We start from the raw sequence: 22,145 nt of genomic DNA on the forward strand, positions 1-22,145 counted from the left end.
AAATACAAACAAGGAAATTATTTTTAAGAATCCCTCTTTATTAAGAGTATATGCTATCTGTGATATCTGAATATATTGATGAAAGCAAACAAATTTTTCTAATTTTTATTTTATAGATTAAATTTTTTTGTTTGTTTTTGAGACAAGGTCTCACTGTGTAGCCCAGGTTGAATTCACTATGTATTCTAGGCTGGCCTCAAATTTGTGATCTTCCTTCCTCTGATTTACAAGTGCTGGAATTATAGTTGTGTGCCACAGTGCCTGGCAATGTAGATAATTTTTAACACTAAATTTACTACCATTCTATGATACATACTTTTCAATTGCTATGTTGTTTTTTGAACTTGTGTATATGAAATGCAGTATCACGTAGTAGATTTAAATAAGGCTGTTGGTTAATTTTAGAATCATTACAATTAGGTAAATGATTGCTTTAGCATAGAAAAAACCATGTATGTTCTTGATTGTTTTCCTACCTACTATATTACCACATGAAATGTTGATTTGATCCCCCCTCAAAATTAATAAAAGTATATAAGTATAAAATAACATGCTACAGATCCCCAGAAGTCAGTTCCAAGAATATACCAATGTATTCAATACTGGCATTGTACATATATTTGTATTTAATATTAATGAAAAGTCCAATGGTTATATATCAAGGTGTAATAAAAATTCATAATTTTTAAAATCATTGATGTAGTACCTGGTAATGATATCTATTAGCTCCTTCTTTTTCCTCATTCTTTACAAATTTTAACCCTACAACAGTAAAGCTTAAATGGGCCTTTACACCTGAGCAAATGTGTCTATGTAAAAAGAATAATAGTTTCACATAACAGCTCTCAGTGCTTTAGATTCTTTGCTTTTTGAGATGTAACTCCAAAATTTGAGTGAATATGAAGATTTGAGGACTTGGAGTGATCTTTTTCTCACTCCTGGTGTACTGAACATAACTGGCCTAACTGAGGGTGATGGGAGATGCAGAAAGGACAAAGAATAGAAGACAGACATGCAGAAAGTTGGGGCCAGGCATGTTGGCCCCATGGATGGAGATGCACAACAGACTTATTGCTTTTTTACTTCTCTTTACTCTGCTTTTCTCTGTCTTTCTTTAAAACCTTGCTTCTAAAGTCTTTCTTTAAAACCTTTTTCCTTAGACTCGCTCTGTCCCATGTTTTAGAGTCCGGGTGCTCAGACTTGCAGACAACAGCAGCTGCGTCTAAAAACTGCATTAGCGTAACTCTTAAAGACTCAGTACTTAGACTTGCACTGTCCAGTGTTCTCTTTAGCTTTTCTAAAGCCTATGTATAAAGTTCTCGGTGCAGAAAGCTGCTGTGGCGGAGACACACAGCTGATAGAGTCACACAGCTGAGAGTCACACAGCCCGCAGCGTCAGCACTAGCCAATCACAATCCCCCATCAAAACCTCCTGTCCTCCTTCAGCTAGTCTTTTATATCCAGTGGTAAAGGAGGTGGAGTAGCAGTTCTAGGGGAGGGGGTGTGACATTGTAACAAGAAAAACCTGCGTTTCTAGTTCTCTGAACATAAACAAGGTAGGCTCATAGGCTTGTCATAATCAGGCTCCCCGCAAGGATTGTCCTTTCAGTACTTAAACTCTACTGGACTTGATAGCCCATTCACAGAAGCCTTCCATGAAGCATATTGATTAGACACAGTGTGAATTTAGTGGTGTTCTTCATTGTTTATAAGTGTTCCTGTTTAATTTTACCTGATTATTTAATTACTGTAGCTATCATCTTACTACAAACACATTACTGTTTCATTTTTTACTTTAGTAAGAAATCATCCAAACAAAACTTTCACTTAACTAACATGGTTTGAGTGGCTTACTGAATTGCAAGTGAATATTGTTGAATCACTTCCATCAGAGCTAAGTTATTACCACTGCTTTTCTAGGTAGGTGCTCTACCACTTTACCACTGCTTTTCTAGATAGTATATTCTCATTGGAAGAAAAAGAAAATCTAGCAACACAACAAAGCAAAAGTCCTCTGGAAACTGTTTCCTAGACATAGTTTTTATTAAAGTTTGGTGGATTTCCTTATAGTCTTTTTAATGCGTATATGAACATTTTAAACACATATTGGGTAATATTATATACTTATTTTATACTCATTTTTTCTTTAGTTTATCATAATATATTCAACATTTCTCCATCCCAGTCCCTCAGACTTGAAGTTCATCTTTTTAATGGTTGCCTAGTACTACATTGTCAACTGTTCCATACTTAGTTTATTGGATTCTATCCTCATTGGTGGAAATTTAAATTTTCCTTCACTTTTTGATATTTTAACAGTGCTACAAGAGATATGCTTTGTACTTACATATTTTCCTAAAAGGTTGTCACATACTAGTGTCTTAAAACAACATAAATTTATCATTAATATCTCTAAGTCAGAAGTTTGACACAGATCACAAGGAACTAAAATCAAGATATACATGGACTATCATCTATTCTGGAGGCTAAAGAAGAACTATTTCCTTCCCATTACCAGCTTTAGGATGCTTTCTACATTCATTGGTTTGCAGCAACTTTCTACATCTTCACCATAAGGAACCAGCAGGTCACCAATGAAATTGTTGACTTCAAGAATACATACCTGAGAGTTAGGGATCAGGAAGCTGCCATTGTACCTTCTTCTCTCACCATGAAGCTATGGAGCTATGGTGAGAGAATGATAGAACACTAGAATGTTTTTGCATAAACACTCAACATCACTGTACTTTCCAGTAGAAACAGCATTGACTTATGTTCCCATTTCAAATCTCATGTAAGTGAATCTAAGTGGTGCAATTTAGTTCACATCTGGAACTTTAGCTACAGTGCAATAAGGGAAAGTAGTTTTAGTTTTCATGCTTCTGCAGTATAAGGAGGCAGTCTAGAAGAAAGTTGGAATATGTGCTCAGTATTTCTATTTCCTTATATCCACCACAGTAAATACGTAGCTGTGTGCTGAAAGTTGGGTAGTAATGTGCATTTCCTGCACATTTATGTGAGCCAAGGCTGTAGTAGAGTTCTTAGTTACAAATAACAGAATCCACTCTAGTTGATTTAACTGAGAAGAAATGTATTAAAGTACTGAGATATTCATGGAATCCTAGTGCTACTGGAAAGTCAACTAAAAATGTTACCAGAAAGTCAGCACAGCTATGTACCTCGGTCCTTGTGTCCAGCGAGAGAAGAATTTAGGCAAGACTCAAAAAACATATTGAAAGTGATAGTAAAATTTATAAAGGAAGGAATACACTTTCAATGGACTGAAAGTGGGTCATATCTAGAGAGAATAATAATGACAATTATTTTTACCCTAGCACCAGTTTTTATTGAGGTAGAAGGGGCTTGGACCATTAAATTCCTCCATAGGAAGAAACAGCTCACAGGCTGAGGTTATGGTTAAGGTCATGAGGCTAGGGTAGGCCTCTTGAGTTACAGAGTATTATTGGATCCACCTGACCCTTAGGGTCTTGTCTGTTTTGTAAGTAAAGATCTAGCATTTCAGGATCTGATGTCCACCTACCTTAGGGTGAATGACTTAAAAACGTCTTGTGACATGCTTGGTGGGCTATTTTTATCCTAATGGGGTTGTTAAGTGTTTCTTTTCTCAGAAACCTTGAAGAATCCTTCATTTTCAGTTTTCTTTGTATATCCCCATTGCTCATGGCTAACTGCTACCTAACACTTACAGATAGGAGAACACTAACAGATGCATCAGGTACAGTGTCCAAATCACTTCCAGTGGGAAGTGAAGACCTCATTGCTGCCACCACTTGGCACTGAACCTGTCTGTGCTGAATGGTAAATGCTCTTATCACAGCTGCCTGTAAAAGAATGAACTTCATTGGCTTGCTCAGTAAAACAGTGTATCTCACTGGACACCTGCCTTTTTACTTTGCTCACTAGTAAATTGAAGTTATGTGCAGGTATGCTTTATGCAAATAAGATGGGGCAATGAGTTCTGACTTTTATTCTGGAGAGGAGTCCATGATGTAGGAAAATTTCCAGACTTAAAAAGGGCATTCTAAAGATGGAAGGTATCCACAAATATGGAGTTGTCCACTATATGAGCAATACATTGAAGACAAATGAGTTATGTTTTATAAATTGAATGATTTTTTCTATACTATAATAACTAAACTCCTTTTTGTTAATTCCATTTTATGTATGTATGTGTGTATGTATGTATAGAATCTGATTTAAACGTTCCAGCCTTTCTCGAGTGGGTGATACAGGCTCGTTTTATTTTTGGGGTCAAACTAAGTCATTAAAGTGTACCCACATGAAATGCAGTTTAAGTATAATGAAATGTTAAAGTGTACCACTTGTCATGTCTTGTGGACATTTGTTTGAACTTCTGTTAATAGTGATTCTATCATTCTGTTTTATATGTTGGTATAATATTTGTTTTAGATATCAAGTATTTTCATAAGTCTTTGGAAAGCACACTGGCCCTAAGTAGTGTGTCTACAGTACCGAATACATCAAAGAACTTAAATGCTGTATGTCATGTGAAAAAATCCCTTGTCCAAATTTGGACCAAATGATTAAGTTAGTAGCCTCCCCTAGCAAGACAATGTGGTGGCAATAGTTGTTAATAGGTCATGAGATCCTCAGTGGGGAAGGAGCCAAGAGTCAGGCTCTAAAGAACCTGTATGTGTACTGAAATAATATAAATGACACACAGTTTGCTGGCTTTTGTATGATTTATTCTTTCTTTAAGAACCTTTTTTTTTTTTTGATGGAAATGGGGTTTGCACTAAGGGCTTCATGCTTGCCAAATGAGCACTTGCAAAGCATGCACTTCCAGGTTTGAGCCACACCTCCAGTCCTAAATTCTTTCTTTGAAATGTATAAAATTAACAAAATGTGCCATAGAAGAAAGAATGTATAAGTGTATAAAATAAGTGTATCACAAAATCAGACCAACCCAAAATGGCTATTTGTAAATCGGTAGCAAGTGCTAAATAATTATTTACCACAAAAATCTCTTTAGCAAGGATCTTTTTTATTTCTTTCTTTCTTTCTTCTTTTTTTTTTGTGGCACTGGGATTTGAATTCAGGGCCCCACACTTGCTAGGTAGGCACTGTTACTGCTTGAGCCACTACACCAGCAGCAAAGTTCTTTTCAAAATGAGTAAACCATTGCTTTGATAAGTCATGTTAATCTAATGTGACAATTTCATTAGAACTCATTTTTTTCTGCATTGTACTGATGTTGAAAATCTCATTCTTTTTGTGAATGAGGACAACTACCAGTTTCTATTTTGTTTTTCTTATCAAACTTATTAATCTATAAAGAATTACATGCATTTTATGAGGGAGGTCCAGGAAATAAACTTCAACTTGTTTTTTTTTTCCATAGTTGCTAATAATTGTTTTTCAAAGTGTGAGGAGTGCCACAATCCTCAGAACAGAATAGTTGGTATAATGCCACCATTTCCTTTTTTTAGTATTTTGAGCTCTTTTGCTATTTGAAAAATACTCATACAATGTTGCTACTTACCTAAGTTTAGGGGAATACTCAGGAGAAGAAATCACACAATTATTTTAGGTTATTATATTATAAAGATTTATTAATCCTACAAGTCTAGTACGAATTTGATGATAGAGAATGTAGATCAAATGTCTAGCTTCTATTTAAAAAATTTCCAAGAAGTACATCCAAGTATATGAGATTAAAAAAAGTGATACGAACATGTTCATTTGAGTAATTTTCATATTTCTGCATAAATTACATAGTAAAGTCTAAGACTATTTTCTAATTAATATTTATTATTGGTTTCATGATGTTTTTCTTTCTTCAGTCTTAGAACCTAATACTTCCCCCCTCAGTTGTGAGAGGGAATATGTATGTAGAGAGAAAGAATATGCAAAAACAGAGAGCACTGAGGTACATGTGAGACATTACTTGGATTATTACTAGGTCTTTGAAGGTGTGTGGAAATTTGGAGCTAAAACAATTTAATTGCTTTTTTAAAAACATTAGTTTGATAGGATTGTGCTTAGGCCTAACATTCAGGATAAGGTGTCATTTATTTCATAGCTTCTGTTCTGCTGGTAGAGCTTAACCCCCTCTCCCCACAACACATGGAGTAAAGTTTCTTTCTTCTTGTTTTTTTTTAGTTGTCTAAGGGATTAACTGTCACCCCATTATCTTTGTTAATCACTGCCAGAGCTTTTTGCTATTATCCATCACAGTGGTCAAGAGGATTACAAAGAAAGTGCTAAATCTTTATTCACAAAGAATGTTGATTGTTAGCTATTGCATACATGTGCTGTATATTTCCTTGAATATTTGTAGGGTAGTAATGAATAGAATTAAGTATTTCTTGAGAAGTGATTCTTAATATTGTGGTTGTAGAAGAAGATTTGATGTCAGAGCAATATTGAATATCAAATAAGTAAAATCATAGAAAATGGAACAAAAGCCATTAATATTCACAACTAATGTTTCCTCAGGGTGGTTTAGGTATTTTCCTATTCACATAGTTCTTTTAATCAGTTTTCTTGAAACTTTGAAAGTTTTGGCAATGTGAAGAAATTGTATGCATTTGATAAGAATATCCATGGACTTTTCTTTCAAGATAAACAAAAAACTTAAATATGAAAACTGCAGTTATAAAGTGAAGATGCTTTCTCAGCTAGGAATTCCTTTCTAGAAGTGTATTAACATTAATATGAATTAATGCATTATCCTTTACTAAATAAAACATATCTTCAAATTTTCTTAGTGATGTGTCAATGAAAAAAATTAAAAAATTAAAAGATGACATCGCTATCACAGTACCAATACAAAGTGAGGAATAACTGAGACTTAGATGAAGGATGCTAAAGATGGGTGAAAAATTAATGTTTGCTCATTTAGTATTCATAACAGGTGTATAGGCTGCTTAATTATCTAAGGTAAAATAAATTTGTTTTGAGAGCATTCTCTTTTTCTTCCTAAATCAAAAACTGATAAAACTTAAACTACCTGCCTCACAGCTTTTCGAACAATGGGTATGGATATTTTAAAGGTTTAGGAGCTCTTTTAATTCTCTGACTTTTCATCATTTCTATTCTGTGTCAAGTTTTTGTGGCAAAATAATCTAAACTGTTGCTAATTTGAGTAGAAATAAAATTTACTGGCTATTGGGCAAGTCCCAGATTCTGTGAGGAAGGCTAGAAAACAGGGCATTAGGAAATGATCAAGAATCATGGCCAACTGGGCTCTGGAACCTCTGTCCAGATCAACCTGCAGGATCAGTCTAGTTAGGATTCTGCTCTTGGACACTTACTGTTGCAACCACCACTAGATTTTGGGTGTTCTTGCTGTTGTTGCTACAAATAATTTTTCACATGCATCTGAACTTTGATTTACCTTTCAATATTTGAGTTCACTGATTAGAATACCCAGTTGGCTGAGCGTGCTAAGGTTCATGAAGTGCATTTCTACTCATCTGAGTGTGTGTATGTGTGGGGGTGGGTGGGGGTGGGGAGGTTCATTAAATATATTGTTGGAGGATACCTTCACTTTTATCCTTTGGTTATCAGGGTTGTGTATATTGGCTATGGAAGAAACAAGTCTCAAATATTGCTTGTTGATTTGAAGCATAAATTTTATCTTGTAGGACAGTATTTTACTTTCATAAAGTTTTTATCTCCCAACTGACAACTGTAATGGAGTCTTCATTTCATCCTCTGTAAGAGGTGTGCTGCTTTTTGATGAAAGACTACATAGGAACAGTGAATTCCCTGGGTTATCAGCCCATGGGTTTATATTTTTTCACCATAAAGTGAGTTCCTTTTTCAGAATCAATGTGCGGTGGTGTGCCGAAGGTCCATTGCATCTTTAATCTCAGCTTTTCTTCCCTCTTGTCTTTCTCCTTTGTGTTCTCAATCTGAAGTAATAATAACAGTACGATTCCTTTTTAAACATTCCTTAAGAGGAATAGCATTTCTTCTGGTTATTCTGGTTTTAATGGAATTATCCCCAGTATAAACCTACACAGAGAGGACAAGTAATATGATTATTACTTGTGCATATGATTATATGCATATGTTCAGACATCAAGACTCTTAGTTCAAATAGCATCTCAAACATCAGGTTCCTTTCTTTCCTTTGTTATCCTTTGCTCTAGAGACACCATCTTGTAAACAATTCTATGAGACAGTTATCACACTGAATTGTAATTTTGTTTTACATATCTGTCTTCCCCATGGACTATGACTTCCCAGAGAATAGGAAACAAATTTTAATTTATGTTTGTGTTTCCTACACCTAACACTATGTTTGGCACATAGTAACAGCTTAGTTTTAAAAATCAAGGTAGCATATACTTTAGTTAAAATCAAATATTTTGGACTTGGCATGGCTCAAGTGGTAGAGTGCTTGCTGAGCAAGTGTGAGGCCCTGCTTTCAATCCCTAGTACCATGAAAACAACAACAAAATGGAAGAAAATATTTTGAGGGGCTTATAGTGAAAATCAACAGTTCCTTTGCTATTCTGGTCTGCTTATTAGAGGCCAACACTTTTATTTTTTTATTTTTTATTTTTTTCATTTTTCTTTTATTATTCATATGTGCATACAAGGCTTGGTTCATTTCTCCCCCCTGCCCCCACCCCCTCCCTTACCACCCACTCCACACCCTCCCGCTCCCCCCCTCAATACCCCGCAGAAACTATTTTGCCCTTATCTCTAATTTTGTTGTAGAGAGAGTATAAGCAATAATAGGAAGGAACAAGGGGTTTTGCTGGTTGAGATAAGGATAGCTATACAGGGCATTGACTCACATTGATTTCCTGTGCGTGGGTGTTACCTTCTAGGTTAATTCTTTTTGATCTAACCTTTTCTCTGGTTCCTGGTCCCCTTTTCCTATTGGCCTCAGTTGCTTTAAGGTATCTGCTTTAGTTTCTCTGCATTAAGGGCAACAAATGCTAGCTAGTTTTTTAGGTGTCTTACCTATCCTCACCCCTCCCTTGTGTGCTCTCGCTTTTATCCTGTGCTCATAGTCCAATCCCCTTGTTGTGTTTGCCCTTGATCTAATGTCCACATATGAGGGAGAACATACGATTTTTGGTCTTTTGAGCCAGGCTAACCTCACTCAGAATGATGTTCTCCAATTCCATCCATTTACCAGCGAATGATAACATTTCGTTCTTCTTCATGGCTGCATAAAATTCCATTGTGTATAGATACCACATTTTCTTAATCCATTCGTCAGTGGTGGGGCATCTTGGCTGTTTCCATAACTTGGCTATTGTGAATAGTGCCGCAATAAACATGGATGTGCAGGTGCCTCTGGAGTAACAGTCTTTTGGGTATATCCCCAAGAGTGGTATTGCTGGATCAAATGGTAGATCGATGTCCAGCTTTTTAAGTAGCCTCCAAATTTTTTTCCAGAGTGGTTGTACTAGTCTACATTCCCACCAACAGTGTAAGAGGGTTCCTTTTTCCCCGCATCCTCGCCAACACCTGTTGTTCGTGGTGTTGCTGATGATGGCTATTCTAACAGGGGTGAGGTGGAATCTTAGTGTGGTTTTAATTTGCATTTCCTTTATTGCTAGAGATGGTGAGCATTTTTTCATGTGTTTTCTGGAGGCCAACACTTTTAAACTTTTCTTTTAATCATTATTTCCATATTTCTTTAAAATGGTAACTATGCCTAGTTACTATTTCTTGATTCATCAATTTTAATATATTGACCATGCTCCAACATTTCTGAGGTTTGTATATATGTATGTAAATTATTATTTTTTTGAATAATTAGTATGTACCTTATTATATTGTAAATATATTCACTGTAGAGCCAAGTAGTGTTCTCTATTTAAATTTCACACTACTTTTCTTTCCTATCTCCTTGCATTATTTGCTATCTATAATTATATTTTCTTTTTTGGTAACACTTTTCTATCACTTCTATACTATATATAGTTTTTTTTTTTCCCCACATCCTCCATCACTATAGATTTTTAAATGATTTTTTTTGTTGTTTACATGCTCTAGTCTGAATTGGATTTTTTTTTTTTCTAAATTTACAGCATTACTAGTAACTAGGGCTTCTTTTTTTCTATTTTTTCTGGGATGAATCTTTTGGTTTTTTTCTTTTGAATCTTTTAAATCTATGTCTTTCTCCTTATACTTCTTTTTTTTTAAATGGGAAAGCATCTTAAGGTAACTTCCCAATAAAGAGAGAAATGTTTTGAATCCTCATGTGTCTGAAGACGTCATCTATCTTTATACTTTATTGTTTACTTGACTGAGTATAAATTATAGCCAGAAATGAATTGACCTTTAAAATTTGAAGCTCTGCATATTGTTTTCTAGCATCCAGTCAGCTAATGAAATGTCTTGTGATTTGTAAAAAACTTTTAGGATTTCTGTTTGTCAATAGTCTTCTGAAATTTTTCAACAAAATATATATCTTTATTCATTGAATATTCTGGGCATGGATTGGCCATTTTCTTCATTATAAGAAATTATTTTGTGTCATTCCTTTTATCATTTCCCCATTTTCACTTTTCTCTATTATTCTCTCTTTTGGAACTCTTATTAATCGGTATTGAATATCTGAACTGATTGTTTGTTTCCTATTTTTCTCTTTGCTTTCTATATAAACACTGTGCAAAAATTAAACCAATATATTGGGCTGGTGGAGTGGCTCAAGTTGTAGAGCACCTGCTTAGCAAGTGCAAGGCCCTCAATTCAAACTCCTCAGCCCCCAGGGTACTGCCACAAAAAAAGAAAGAAATTAAACAATATTAAAGAATTGAGTAAAAAGTTTCAACCCTGATCCAAATACCCTAGCTCTTGTGGTAACCTGATATTTGTTGTTTTTTAAAAAAAAATCCTCCTAGAGATAGTTATGCATATTGTGTCAGAGATTATATGCCAGAATACTTACTTTCTTCTTCCTGAGACCACAGATAAACTAAAACTTTCCAACTTCCCTTGTAGTTAAATGCAGTCATGTGACTAAGTTACAACCAGTAGAAGTGATGTGTGCCATTTCTGAACTAAAGCTTTTAAGGAGTGCCCAGGTAGGTCTTCTCTTTTTCTGTTTTGCCAGGAAGATGCAGAAAATACCATTTCTCTAGGGATGGCATCCTTTAAAATGAAAAGGTCCTGTGCCCATATATCACTGCTTGAAATATAGTATCCATTGACCAGAAATACTTGCTTTAAATTATTGCATGCATGAGACATGAAACTCTGTTGTTTTTGTGCCAGCTATTACATACTCTTTTGCCTGATGATGATGTCATCTAATGCTACCTAATACTCATAGGCAGTTATTTCTCTACCTTAAAAAACCTATTTGTGCACTTCTCCTCTGTTCTTTCTAGCAAATTATTAATTTCTAAGAGCTCTTTCTTATACTGTATCTTTTCTTATTTAAGCATTCCATTCTTTTTATGTATGCAGTACCTTCTTTTTGAAGGGAGTGGTACAGGGTTTGAACTCAGAATATTGTACTTGAGAGGTAGGTTCTCTACTACGTGAGTCATGTTCCTCACCTCTTTTTGCTTTAGTTATTTTGGGGGGCTTGTGTTTTTGCTCTTGTCAGCCTCAGACCTAGGTAGTTGAGATGATAGGCGTGCATCACCACAATGGGTCTCCTGAGTAGCTGGAATTATATAAGTGTGAGTAATGGCATCCAGTCGTATAATATCTTCTTGATGCCATCTGAGGCTATAATTTTTTTTTCAATCTATAGCTCAGATTATTTCTATTTTCTCCTAGCTCTTTGTGTTTTTTTTTTTTGTTGTTGTTCTTATTTTTTATTTCCCTGGACTCAGAAACTCTCTAGGATTCTGATGACACCTTGTCTCTCGTCTTCATTTTTGGGGTCTTCGGTCTTGCTTTACCAATTGTCACTCTTCCATCTGTTTTCCATCTTCCATAGGGCTGACTTTTGCTATAGTGGTCACCTCCTTGATTCTCTTTGCTGTGGTAGGTTTGTGCCTTCCAGCTTCTCTGTTATCATTTTATACCTCTAGAGGGAGAGGAAATATATTTGTACTTCCAGTGTTCCAAATTCTGTTGATGCTGCACTTTTGTGTGTGAGTCAGCCAGTTCCATTTAGAAAGCTGAGTGCAGAAGAGAGACAGAAGTAGACTTTTGGGGACTGGTTTTAAAAATGCATGATATAGAACATTAAAGCCTTTAATTAAAAAAATACTACTTTGGAGCACTTTGTTATTCAAAAGCACAGCACTGAGTTAAAGGAACAAAATATTGTTTGTTTTCAAACTACACAGACTACTTTAGAGATTCTGATTTAGAGCATCCTCCTACTACTATTCTGTCCTCTTTTTAGAAAACTGCTCATTAAAGACTACATTGTATACTAAAGTCCTTGACTTAAAGTGTTTAGTTGTGTTATGTGAGAATTCACACATAACACATAATTTTCAACAACTTTTTTTTTTACCAAATGATACTGCATTATCATATAAATATGCTTGTATTTCAAAATGAATTCTAGAAAGCTATTCATTATAATGTGTGTACATTTACATATTCTTTATATAACAACTATACATGGTTAAAATATATAAAACTATTAGCTATGGTATGTATATCATCTAACATCTTCTGTGCTATAGCATAATCAGGGAAAGCTTGCCTTATGTACCCAGTTGCTTCTTTGGAGCTTTATCTAACATAACTCAAATACAGTGTTTTTGTTTTTAATTTTAGCTGCCCTCTAGAAATAGAAATTTTTAAATTTCATTTTCCCCCTTTATTGTTGTGTGGAATAGGGGTATATTATGGCATTTACAAAGATTCTTACAGTGTATCAACTATATCATAATTAAATCCCCCCCTTCCACCACTTCCCTTTATCTCCCTAGAAACTCTTTTTAAAAGTGAACATCAAAATGTAATTTGTTTGAAGAATGCTTCAGCCATTTTTGTAGATTTTAGTCATAAAAGGGAATTCAATCTCAATCTGAAAGAAAATAATACTTCTATCTTTATAATGACTTCATTTGTATTAGTTATAAAATAAAGAATAATTAAAAATAAAAGAAAGCTATCTAGCTGTAGATACCAACCAAGTTTTGAATGAATATAACTTCATCTTGCCTAAAGACATTTCAAATATACCTATGAAGGCACTGCTTATCTAGTATCCACTAATTATCATTTAAACACTCATTTTGGTGGAGATTTACTTACATTGTGAGAAGAAAAATATCATGTCTGAAAGAAAAGAACAGCAATTGAGAAGTATCATAAAGCTATAAAGATGAGGCCCCTAACGACTCTTTGATAGTTAATAGAGCAATACAAATGACACTTGATATGAATTATTTTGATGACCGAAAAGGCTGATTCATTTTTACATTCATGTATCTACAAGAAAATTTTAGGTTTATAAGATTAACTCTTCAGTTTTTTTGTTTTTTTGTTTTTTTTGGTAACATACAATGAATAAATGATGGTACATTTTTTTCAAAGGGCAAAAGAATTGTTAAATCAAAAGCTATATGTGTAAAATGGAGAGGATTTTAGGGAAACTGATTAAATTCTCTGTCTGGTTTTATCTAGGATTGAATCATTAAGCAAAAAACTTAATAACTTTGCATCTTAAAACACACATGCACACACATACACTGTAAGAATCATTTAACCAAATAATTTGCTTTATAGGAATCATTGGAAATTATGCCAAATCTACAACATAGTTTCAACTTTTTGGAAAATAATTTTAGTGTTAGTATATAATAGAATTCGGTAAAGGCAAGGGTAACGTCACATACTCTGTAAAAGGAAATTATACTCAGTGGAGTTGTTGCTTGACTGTAAGTAAAATAAGTTATTTGAGTTTGCAGTTTTACCATTGAGAATGGTTACCTAACAACTAAGGATACCTGGGAAAATAGTTGGTGTGGGGAAGAATGCTAAAAATTTGTATTCATACATATATAATCACATACATTCATGGGAGCACTTGTCTGGTGAGAATGAAGAGTATTTATGATTCAGGGTAGTAAGATTACCACCAATCATCACCAAATTGAGATACTTGGGAAGATTTTGGTTTGTGAAGCATATATAACTAGGAAAAAATGAATAGTACTCTGGCATAAAATGTTGCCTACAAAATATTGTTATGCTTCAAAATGTGAATTAACATGGAGCCCAAGATACTTATAAATATCTGTTACAAAATCTGTTATGTTCATGTTGTAATGATTGTTATGTCCAAACTTGACCATTAATGATCCTACCTACTTGATAAAAACGCCACAGGGTTTGTAGATGTAGCTATTTTTTTTAGTAAACAATCTAAAAATTTTTCCAGAGTTCTTATATGTGTGTGTGTATATGGTGTGTATAAGTATGTATCTACATTGTCTTGGCTTCATACTACAACTTAGAGGAATGGAATCACATTAATCATAATAACTCAAATTCCACTAGATACAACTTCAACTGCAACATACACTTGCAAGTTTGTGATGATTACTTTGTAAAACTGTTGCAGGTTTTCAGAGATCTCAAAGCTTAGGCAGGGACTGGCAGAGTGGCTCAAGTGGTAGAACTCTTGCCTATCAAGTGTGAGGCCTTGAGTTCAAACTCCATTGCCTCCAAAAAAAAAAAATGTTGGTACTCAAAGCATAGGCAGTTGGCATTTGTTCAAAGGCAGTGTATTCTGTCTTGTAACAAACAAAGGATAAGAAAGGGGTTTAACTCTTTCTTGCCCATTACAAAGCTGAAACTCCTATAACAAAAGATAGCTTAACAAGAGAAAAGTATGACCTAAGTGTAACAAATGCATTTGATCATAGTTTTACATGGCACCGGAGCTTTCAGAATGATAACACAAAGACCCAAGATACATTATCCATTTTTATGCTTAGGATTGATGAAGCATGGATAGCTGTGTAGAAATATGATTGGGCAAAAAGGGTATGATCTAATGCTGATCAACTGAGTGGGGAAGCCCACTAAAGCTGCCAGATTCTTCTTGGCTTTTCTTTGCAGCACTTCTTCCTCCCAGGTATGAAGCAGAACCTTTCTGATACGGGGATCTTATGATCTACTCTCAGGGAAGGTGGTCCAAGAATTTCTTTATGGTCAGTTCTAAGACACAAAGGTGGGGAAAAGCAATACTTTTAAACTTACTTTGGGGAAAAGTGGCTCTGGTTTTTATGACCCACCTTGGGGAAAAAAGAAATTCTAGTTTCTATGACTTGCTTTGAGGAGGGAAAAGAAAGGCAGAAGACAGGAGGACAAGAGAAAGAGAGAAACTGCTTCTGAGGTCTGCTGGAGCGACCTATCTGAACCTAGGTTCTGTCAGAGCAAGAGGTTATTTTGCCTTTTCCTTCCTTTTCTCTATCCATTTGGCAACTGTAAGAGTGCTTTGACATGCACAAGACCCTGATTTCAAACTTCAGTGTCACCAAGGGAAAAACAAAAAGAATGCTTTGAGTCTAAGAAATTTCAAACTAAAAATTTCTAGATAGATATTACATTGCAGCTACAGTTTTAGTTTCTCAATTCAAAATAGCCTTTTCCTGCCCTGTATCTTTGCTGCTTCCTTGGTTTTTCTTTTATTGTGCTTACTTCACTATTGTTTATCATAGTAGAGGTAGAAATGTCTTATTTGGTTACTCTTCCAAAGTTTTCTTTGTTGTTGATGGTAATTTAAAAAGATTAAAAAAGAATGTATAGGATGAAAGAATTAAACCAGGCATTAATTTACATAATGAGGTAGCTTCTCATATCATGATCTTGTTAAATAGAGCTTGTATAGATTTCATGCATGAAATGTATGTATGTGTAGCTGTAGGAAGACAAATATTCTTTAAATAAAAATAGTCATCAGGGAAAAGTCTCTATAAAGTGGGAGTATAGGGGAAATCGTGATTTACTTGACTACTAGAGTAGGCTTTCTGCTGTAAATGTTTGAGATCCTCATGTTGTTAGGGCCAAGCCAAGGTATCCCATTTGTAATAGCGGTACTTGTGGTAGAGTCCAAGTAATAACCTGCTGGTAGTCTCTGATGCTCCCAAAGAATCTGCAAACATATGATCTCCATCAACTGTAGTTAGGACCTGGAACCACACCATTTATTTTCTTTTTGTCTCTTGGAGCAGCCCTGAAGTTTTCACCAAATTGCAAACTGGAGTCAGGTAATAATGTTTGTTTCTGAGCTTTCACAGGAAGCTGTTTATTTTAGTAGGCAATTTTCATGTGTGATGGAGTGAAATGTTGAGAAGGCAGCCTCTCATCAGTGGACAAACAATGCCTAAGAATTTAGCTAATGGCCCCCCTTCAGTGCAGAGAATAGATGGCAACAATTGTACTTGCAGACTAGACCCAGAGCTACTTGTTTGGCTGCTAGGTGTTAATGCAAATTTGTTCTTCAGCTCACTCAACCCTGGGGCTCCCATCCTTTGATTTAATTAAATGTAATTGGTTACATTGCTCCTCCCAGGCCCCTGAGGTGTTTTTGTTTATTGCTTACTCTTTGCAATAAAGCTTCAATTCATAGCACAAAATGCTGGATAAATAAGAGTCTTTTTTTCCTATACTGGATTTGCTGGGAGATTATTTCCTTCAAATAGTTTGGCTTTACTGTTAAAAGTGAATGACCAGTGAAATAAACTCATTGGGTGGCAATGAAGCATATCCAGAAGCAAGGAATTAAGCAGGGTAAATTACATGAGATTAGGAAAAAATATGAAGTTGTAATGCTTAATTGGTGAAGATTTGCAAGCATATTGAAAGGCCTATCAGCACTGTAAGTAAATAAGCTTTTCATAAGTGAGATTGTCATTGTGTAGAGCATTATTATTAAAAAGTTACTTTTAAGCACCAGTTATGAAATAATCTATAAACTCATTTTTAATCATACATAATTCTTATTCATAAATATGCATTTGGCATTGTTGGGCACAAAAATGAGAATGATACTGACTTAAATTAAGTCAGCACAATTACCTATTCCTTTTTAACAAAAGATTTTCCCCCCTTGTGCTTTAATAAAGTATGTTTTTTTCCTACCTGAAGATATCATAAAATTTTATTTTTCTGGTAAAGTGTTATTCCCCCTTCCAATCTTCATCTTAATTTGAGAAATGGGATGAATTATGTTTATATTAATTTCTGAAGAAGGGCTCAGAAAGTTAAGTAAATATCATTAGCACTTCTCAGTTCAACTTTAAATACCAAAGTATATAAATGTCTTTTTCTCTTTTTGTCCTTATCAGTGGGGGAAAAAAATAACCTGCCAGAAACTGTTATATATTATAGTGTTGCCTGGGTGTTTCTTTCATTGTTTTCCTCTTTTTCTTGTCTTTGTCTCTTTTTTACTATAGAAGTATAAGAGACTGCATCAATGACATTTTCATTAATGCAATAGACTTTCTAAATCATGCTGTGTCACGGCCTAACTCATATCTCTTCTGGTGGGAAAAATGAAAAATCCATGCTAAGAACACAGGTATTCTCAGTGCGATATAAAGCTTCAATGCCTCACAATAGGATTATTTCACTGAAATTTTTTTCTAGGATTCTTTCATACTCTATTTTGGAGGTAGTGGGGTTTTAGGCTTTCATGTTGTGCTAGGTTAGGCCTTTCTTCTGGTGGATGCCCCTGATGAAAACCAAGAGGGCAATTATAATAGAAAACTAGAAAGCTTTCCTCTTTGGATTGGGGAACTGATCTCTGAGGCCAATTGTAAGTGTGCAGGGAAAAATTGAGTACCATATTCATATCTTTGAAATGAGCTGTTAAAAGGCTGTGCTTCCCTTTCAAAGTGAGCTTTAGTTAGCCTCCATATCCGCTCTGGTGTAGGCAGAAAATCCAATTGTGGTCCTGAGCCCAAAAACCTTGGATAGAAATTACAGGCTTTGTTTGTCAGCTGGGTTCAAGATGATTTAATATCAGGCCTGGTTTACATGAAGGAATCACAGTTTAAAATAACCCTCACCCCACATACAGGCAAATAAGAATGTTGAACATATTATAATGTGAATACTGAGGGTGTCTGTTGTAAATGGAAACATAATGTCATAGAAGGGGAAGGAAACGTCCCAGTGGTCTTTTAGATAAAACCAGATACTCTTCTCTTATACTTGAGTAATTTTCTACCCTGCACACTGGTAATAATAAGCCCATTGCCCGTTCCCTGACTGTGATTCTTCTGAATCTACAGCTTTGATTGGAAACTCTCAACCCCTGACAGGTCTCTGGAGCACTGATTACGAAGGCACCCCACACACTTCGCTCATAAACATTTGGCAGATCAGGAAGTGCTAAAAAGTGATGCCCCTGGCTCTCAGAAGAGGGTACTGGTGGGAGAAGAAATAGAACATTTTCCCTCTTGCAGCTGTCAAAGAGTGATTATGTCAAATGGGTTTTCAAGGAGCCACAAAGTAATTACAGGATAACTTCTTGACATTATTTTCCAATGTTCGACTCAGCAGATGATGATGATTAATTGATGTGTATTATTTTATGGTTCTCTGAAACTTTGATACTTCAGTCAGAGGTCAGACTAAGTTTTCATTTAGACTAACGGAGCAATTTTATCTTAAATTTTAACATGTTAACTCTCCCTTCATAATAGATGATTTCCTAAACTAGTTTTCTGGTAGCTAATAGAGACTATGTTTGGGTTGCCCTTTTCAGGTAGACTAAAAACATAAATCATATGTTTTCTAAGAAGTATCTAATTGTAAGATGTTACTGTTAATTTCTGTGGCTATTGTTAGCATTAAATGAGTTTAATTATGAAAAGTTCTTAATACTTGGCAAATGGTAAATGTCAGCTACATTAAGACACAACACAGTGATCATTAAATTTGGGAAGGGTATTTCCTTTTATAGCAGCTATCGCTAATGCTGTGGTCCAGCTGGTAAGGAAGAATCTGGCACCTTGCTCATTTTCTTTGTACTTATGTTATTTATGTTACTTTAGAGCCTACTATTGGCTTACACCTTTCATTAATTTTTGTTCAGTTAAAAATAGTTGAGAATATTTAAATATAGTGCATTTGAGATATTTATTATTTTGGGGGGCATGTCTTATATATGAGTGTCTATATTAGTTGATTCTAATAAAGTAATTTAGGTAAGCCCAGGGTCTGGATGTTTATGGATGATATAATAGAAGCTGAGAAAGATTAATTAAAATATTAAGTAATACAGTGGAGCTTTTATTGTTTTACTGAATTTATGAATTTTCCATCAACATTAGCAATATGAGAAGTGTTTGACTTGTATAGTAAAAGATGTTTCATAGCCAGAATATTGCTTATAAGAAAACCACGAGGGAATTCATAACACTTTATATTTAGCCTATATATATAAAAAAAAGATCTCAGGTTTCTTTTTCACCTTTATTTTCATATAAAATAATTTCCATTTGCTGACCCTAAACTACTTACTAAAAAATATTCTACAAGTCTCTCTGAGATGTGAATGTCATATGAAAAACTTGGCATGGCATAAACATTAATATTTGATTAGCTTTTGAAAACATGCTTAAGAGTTTATATAAGTGCTTTGAGTAGAATTAAAAAGTTTTAGGTATCACTATCTCACTCAAAAGTATTAGTTTCCTCATAACTTAAGGGAAATATCTTAGAATGAAATGTCTTGCATTAATGGCACCTGTCATGCCCTTTTACATGATGAATGCACCCGTTTGTGTGGTGGAGGCTTTGTGGGCTGTGGGTGTGTACATTTTGTAAATGAATGAAATAGGTGAGCTATTTATCCTCTGCTTCTGCTTCTGCCTGCCAACTAGATGTATCATCCACACTCCAGGTACAAAAGATGTTTAACCAGTTTAACTGAATAGTCCTCCTTTGTTTCCACACGTGTTTCAAGAAGAAAAGATGTTGCTTTCATGGTAACAGAAGGTAGTCTAGGGTTCACAGTGCCATCTTTATTATGTGTTTGCTGAATGAAAAGAAACCAAGTATTCAACTGTGGGCTGCATGGTTAAGAGGGCATGTTTGTGTGTGTGTGTTGGCTGAGGTCTCCATTGATAGGATTTGTAAATTTAAAAAACCATCTGTTTATAGGAAACAGAGGGGCATACCCGTCTGTTGAATTTATTATGTGTATTGCAAATAACAGATGGTTTAGCAATAGGTTTACTCTTCTGTAGGAATCTGTTGCTTCTAAAAGTAATACATTTTTGTCTTTTAATATTAACACATCTGAAGACATTTTGACTTAAGATTTGATTTCATTCTGAAATAATGGTCCCATTGGCAATCTGATCTCTCACCAGCTAACCCTTCCCTGTTGCTCTGAGTCATCGACTCCCTAGCTTTACTTGAGTCCACTTTTGACATGTTTGATTTTTTTTAAATCTCTTCCAGAATCCTTATTAGAAAACATTAAGTGCCACACTGGGTGTGATGGTGTAAATCTGTAATCCCAGCTACTTGGGAGGCAGAGATCAGAGGATAGTAGTTTGAGGCCAGTCCTGGCAAAAAAAGTTAGGGAACTGTGTTCCCAGTTACTTGGGAGGTGAGAGGGAAGAGAATGGAAGAAACAAACACAGAGACCCTACCTGAAACATAAACTAAAAGCAAAAAACACAAACAAACAAACAAAAAACAGGGCTGGTGCATGGCTTAAGTAGCAGAGTGCTGGCCTCACAAGCATGAGGCCCAAGTACTGCCAAAAAAAAAAAAAAGGAAAGAAAGAAAACATTAAGTGCAAGGACTTTGTTAGATCTGAGGGTTAAATATATTTACTCTACTTTTTCTATTATTCCATGGACTTATTATTTTTTTTTAAAGAAAAATTTGTTCTTGTGAAATATACTATAAGGTCCTTAAGACTGATTCTCAATTTTTTTGTAAACCTATTTAAATATATTGTTTTTATTTAAGATGGCAATAGATATGAAACAAACTTATAACATAGGTAAGAAATATAAAGGTTAAGAGAACAACATATGTCTGTGACTACTTTACCAAGTGCTTGAATTATCCAAGGCAGCAGGAAGGGGTCATATACATGGAAAATTAGGGTAAATGGGTAAGGCAGAAGACTCTTTCACTGACATGGCCACTTGTCTTATGCTCAGCTATACAAGCTGCCACAGGGAACATCATTTTTACTTGCACAAAGTTTTTGGATATGGAACTTGGGCACTGGCTCTCAGTAAGTATGATGGTTTCAGGCTGGCCTGCCAACATTTCAAACATTGAACAAAATGTGAGCTGTGGGAAAAGCATTCCATATACCCAGCAGAATGTTCTATGAATGCTGTCTGATATTTTGATAGTGATATAATTATGTATGGTAATAAGGCCTGCCTCTCAGCTGTTGTTTCTAAACAAAGTCTTTACCAAGATTTTTGTTTATATATATATATATATATATATATATTTTTTTTTTTTTTTTTTTTTTTTTCCTGTATTGGGGTTTGAACTCAGGGCCTCATACTTGCTAGGCATATGTTCTATCACTTGAGCCAGTCCACCAGCCCTTTTTTGGTGTTTGGTATTTTCCTAGATAGGGTCTCATGAACTATTTGCCCTAGCTGGCTTTGAACCATGATCCTTCTAATAGTTAGGATTGCAGGTGTGAGCCACCGGCATCTGACTACATAGACTTTTCAGTGTATAGTTTTAATTCCTTATAGTCCATGTGTCTTCCATTATGTTTTATCTTAACATTTCTCAACATTATAAAACTTTTTAATTAAGTTTTGACTAACAAGTTATCTATACATTTTATGACATACAATGTCATGTTTTGATTCATGTATACACATTTCTCATTTTAAAAGCAAAAACCATCAAGGCCTATTATTTTTATTTCTAGATTCATTCCAAGTGTGTCTAGCGGTATAAAAAATTCTGCTATATATGTATATATTTTTTAAATTTTTGGGTGGATGGGGGCAGTGCTGGGGTTTGAACTCAGAGCCTGCACCTTGAGCCACTCCACCAGCCCTGGTGGCTGGCTTCCAACTGCGATTCTCCTGATCTCTGCCTCCTGAGTAGCTGGGATTATAGGAGTCCTATAGAGGTGGCAGAGCCACTGGTGCCTGGCTCTATCTTACATTTCTAAGGTCTACATATAAGTTTGTATTTGAACCTGAATGCAATTCAATTATTTTTCAAATTTAAAATTCTCTGTTTAATAAAAC

General features: G+C 35.0%; 1 protein-coding gene across 3 annotated transcripts in view; it reads left to right on the plus strand.

Annotated features, from left to right (window-relative positions):
* The window catches only part of Camkmt (calmodulin-lysine N-methyltransferase), a 421,570-nt gene that overhangs the window by 50,487 nt on the left and 348,938 nt on the right, over nucleotides 1-22,145 (plus strand). The window contains exon 4 of one of the 3 annotated variants that reach the window (XM_074049616.1): nucleotides 10,960-11,042. The exons of the other annotated variants lie outside the window; for them this stretch is intronic. Within the exon in view, the coding sequence (XP_073905717.1) occupies nucleotides 10,960-11,042 (83 nt within the window). The remainder of the gene's footprint in view (nucleotides 1-10,959; nucleotides 11,043-22,145) is intronic. 3 annotated transcript variants of the gene reach the window in all.

Source organism: Castor canadensis, chromosome 12, assembly GCF_047511655.1.
Source record: "Castor canadensis chromosome 12, mCasCan1.hap1v2, whole genome shotgun sequence".
NCBI lineage: Eukaryota > Metazoa > Chordata > Mammalia > Rodentia > Castoridae > Castor > Castor canadensis.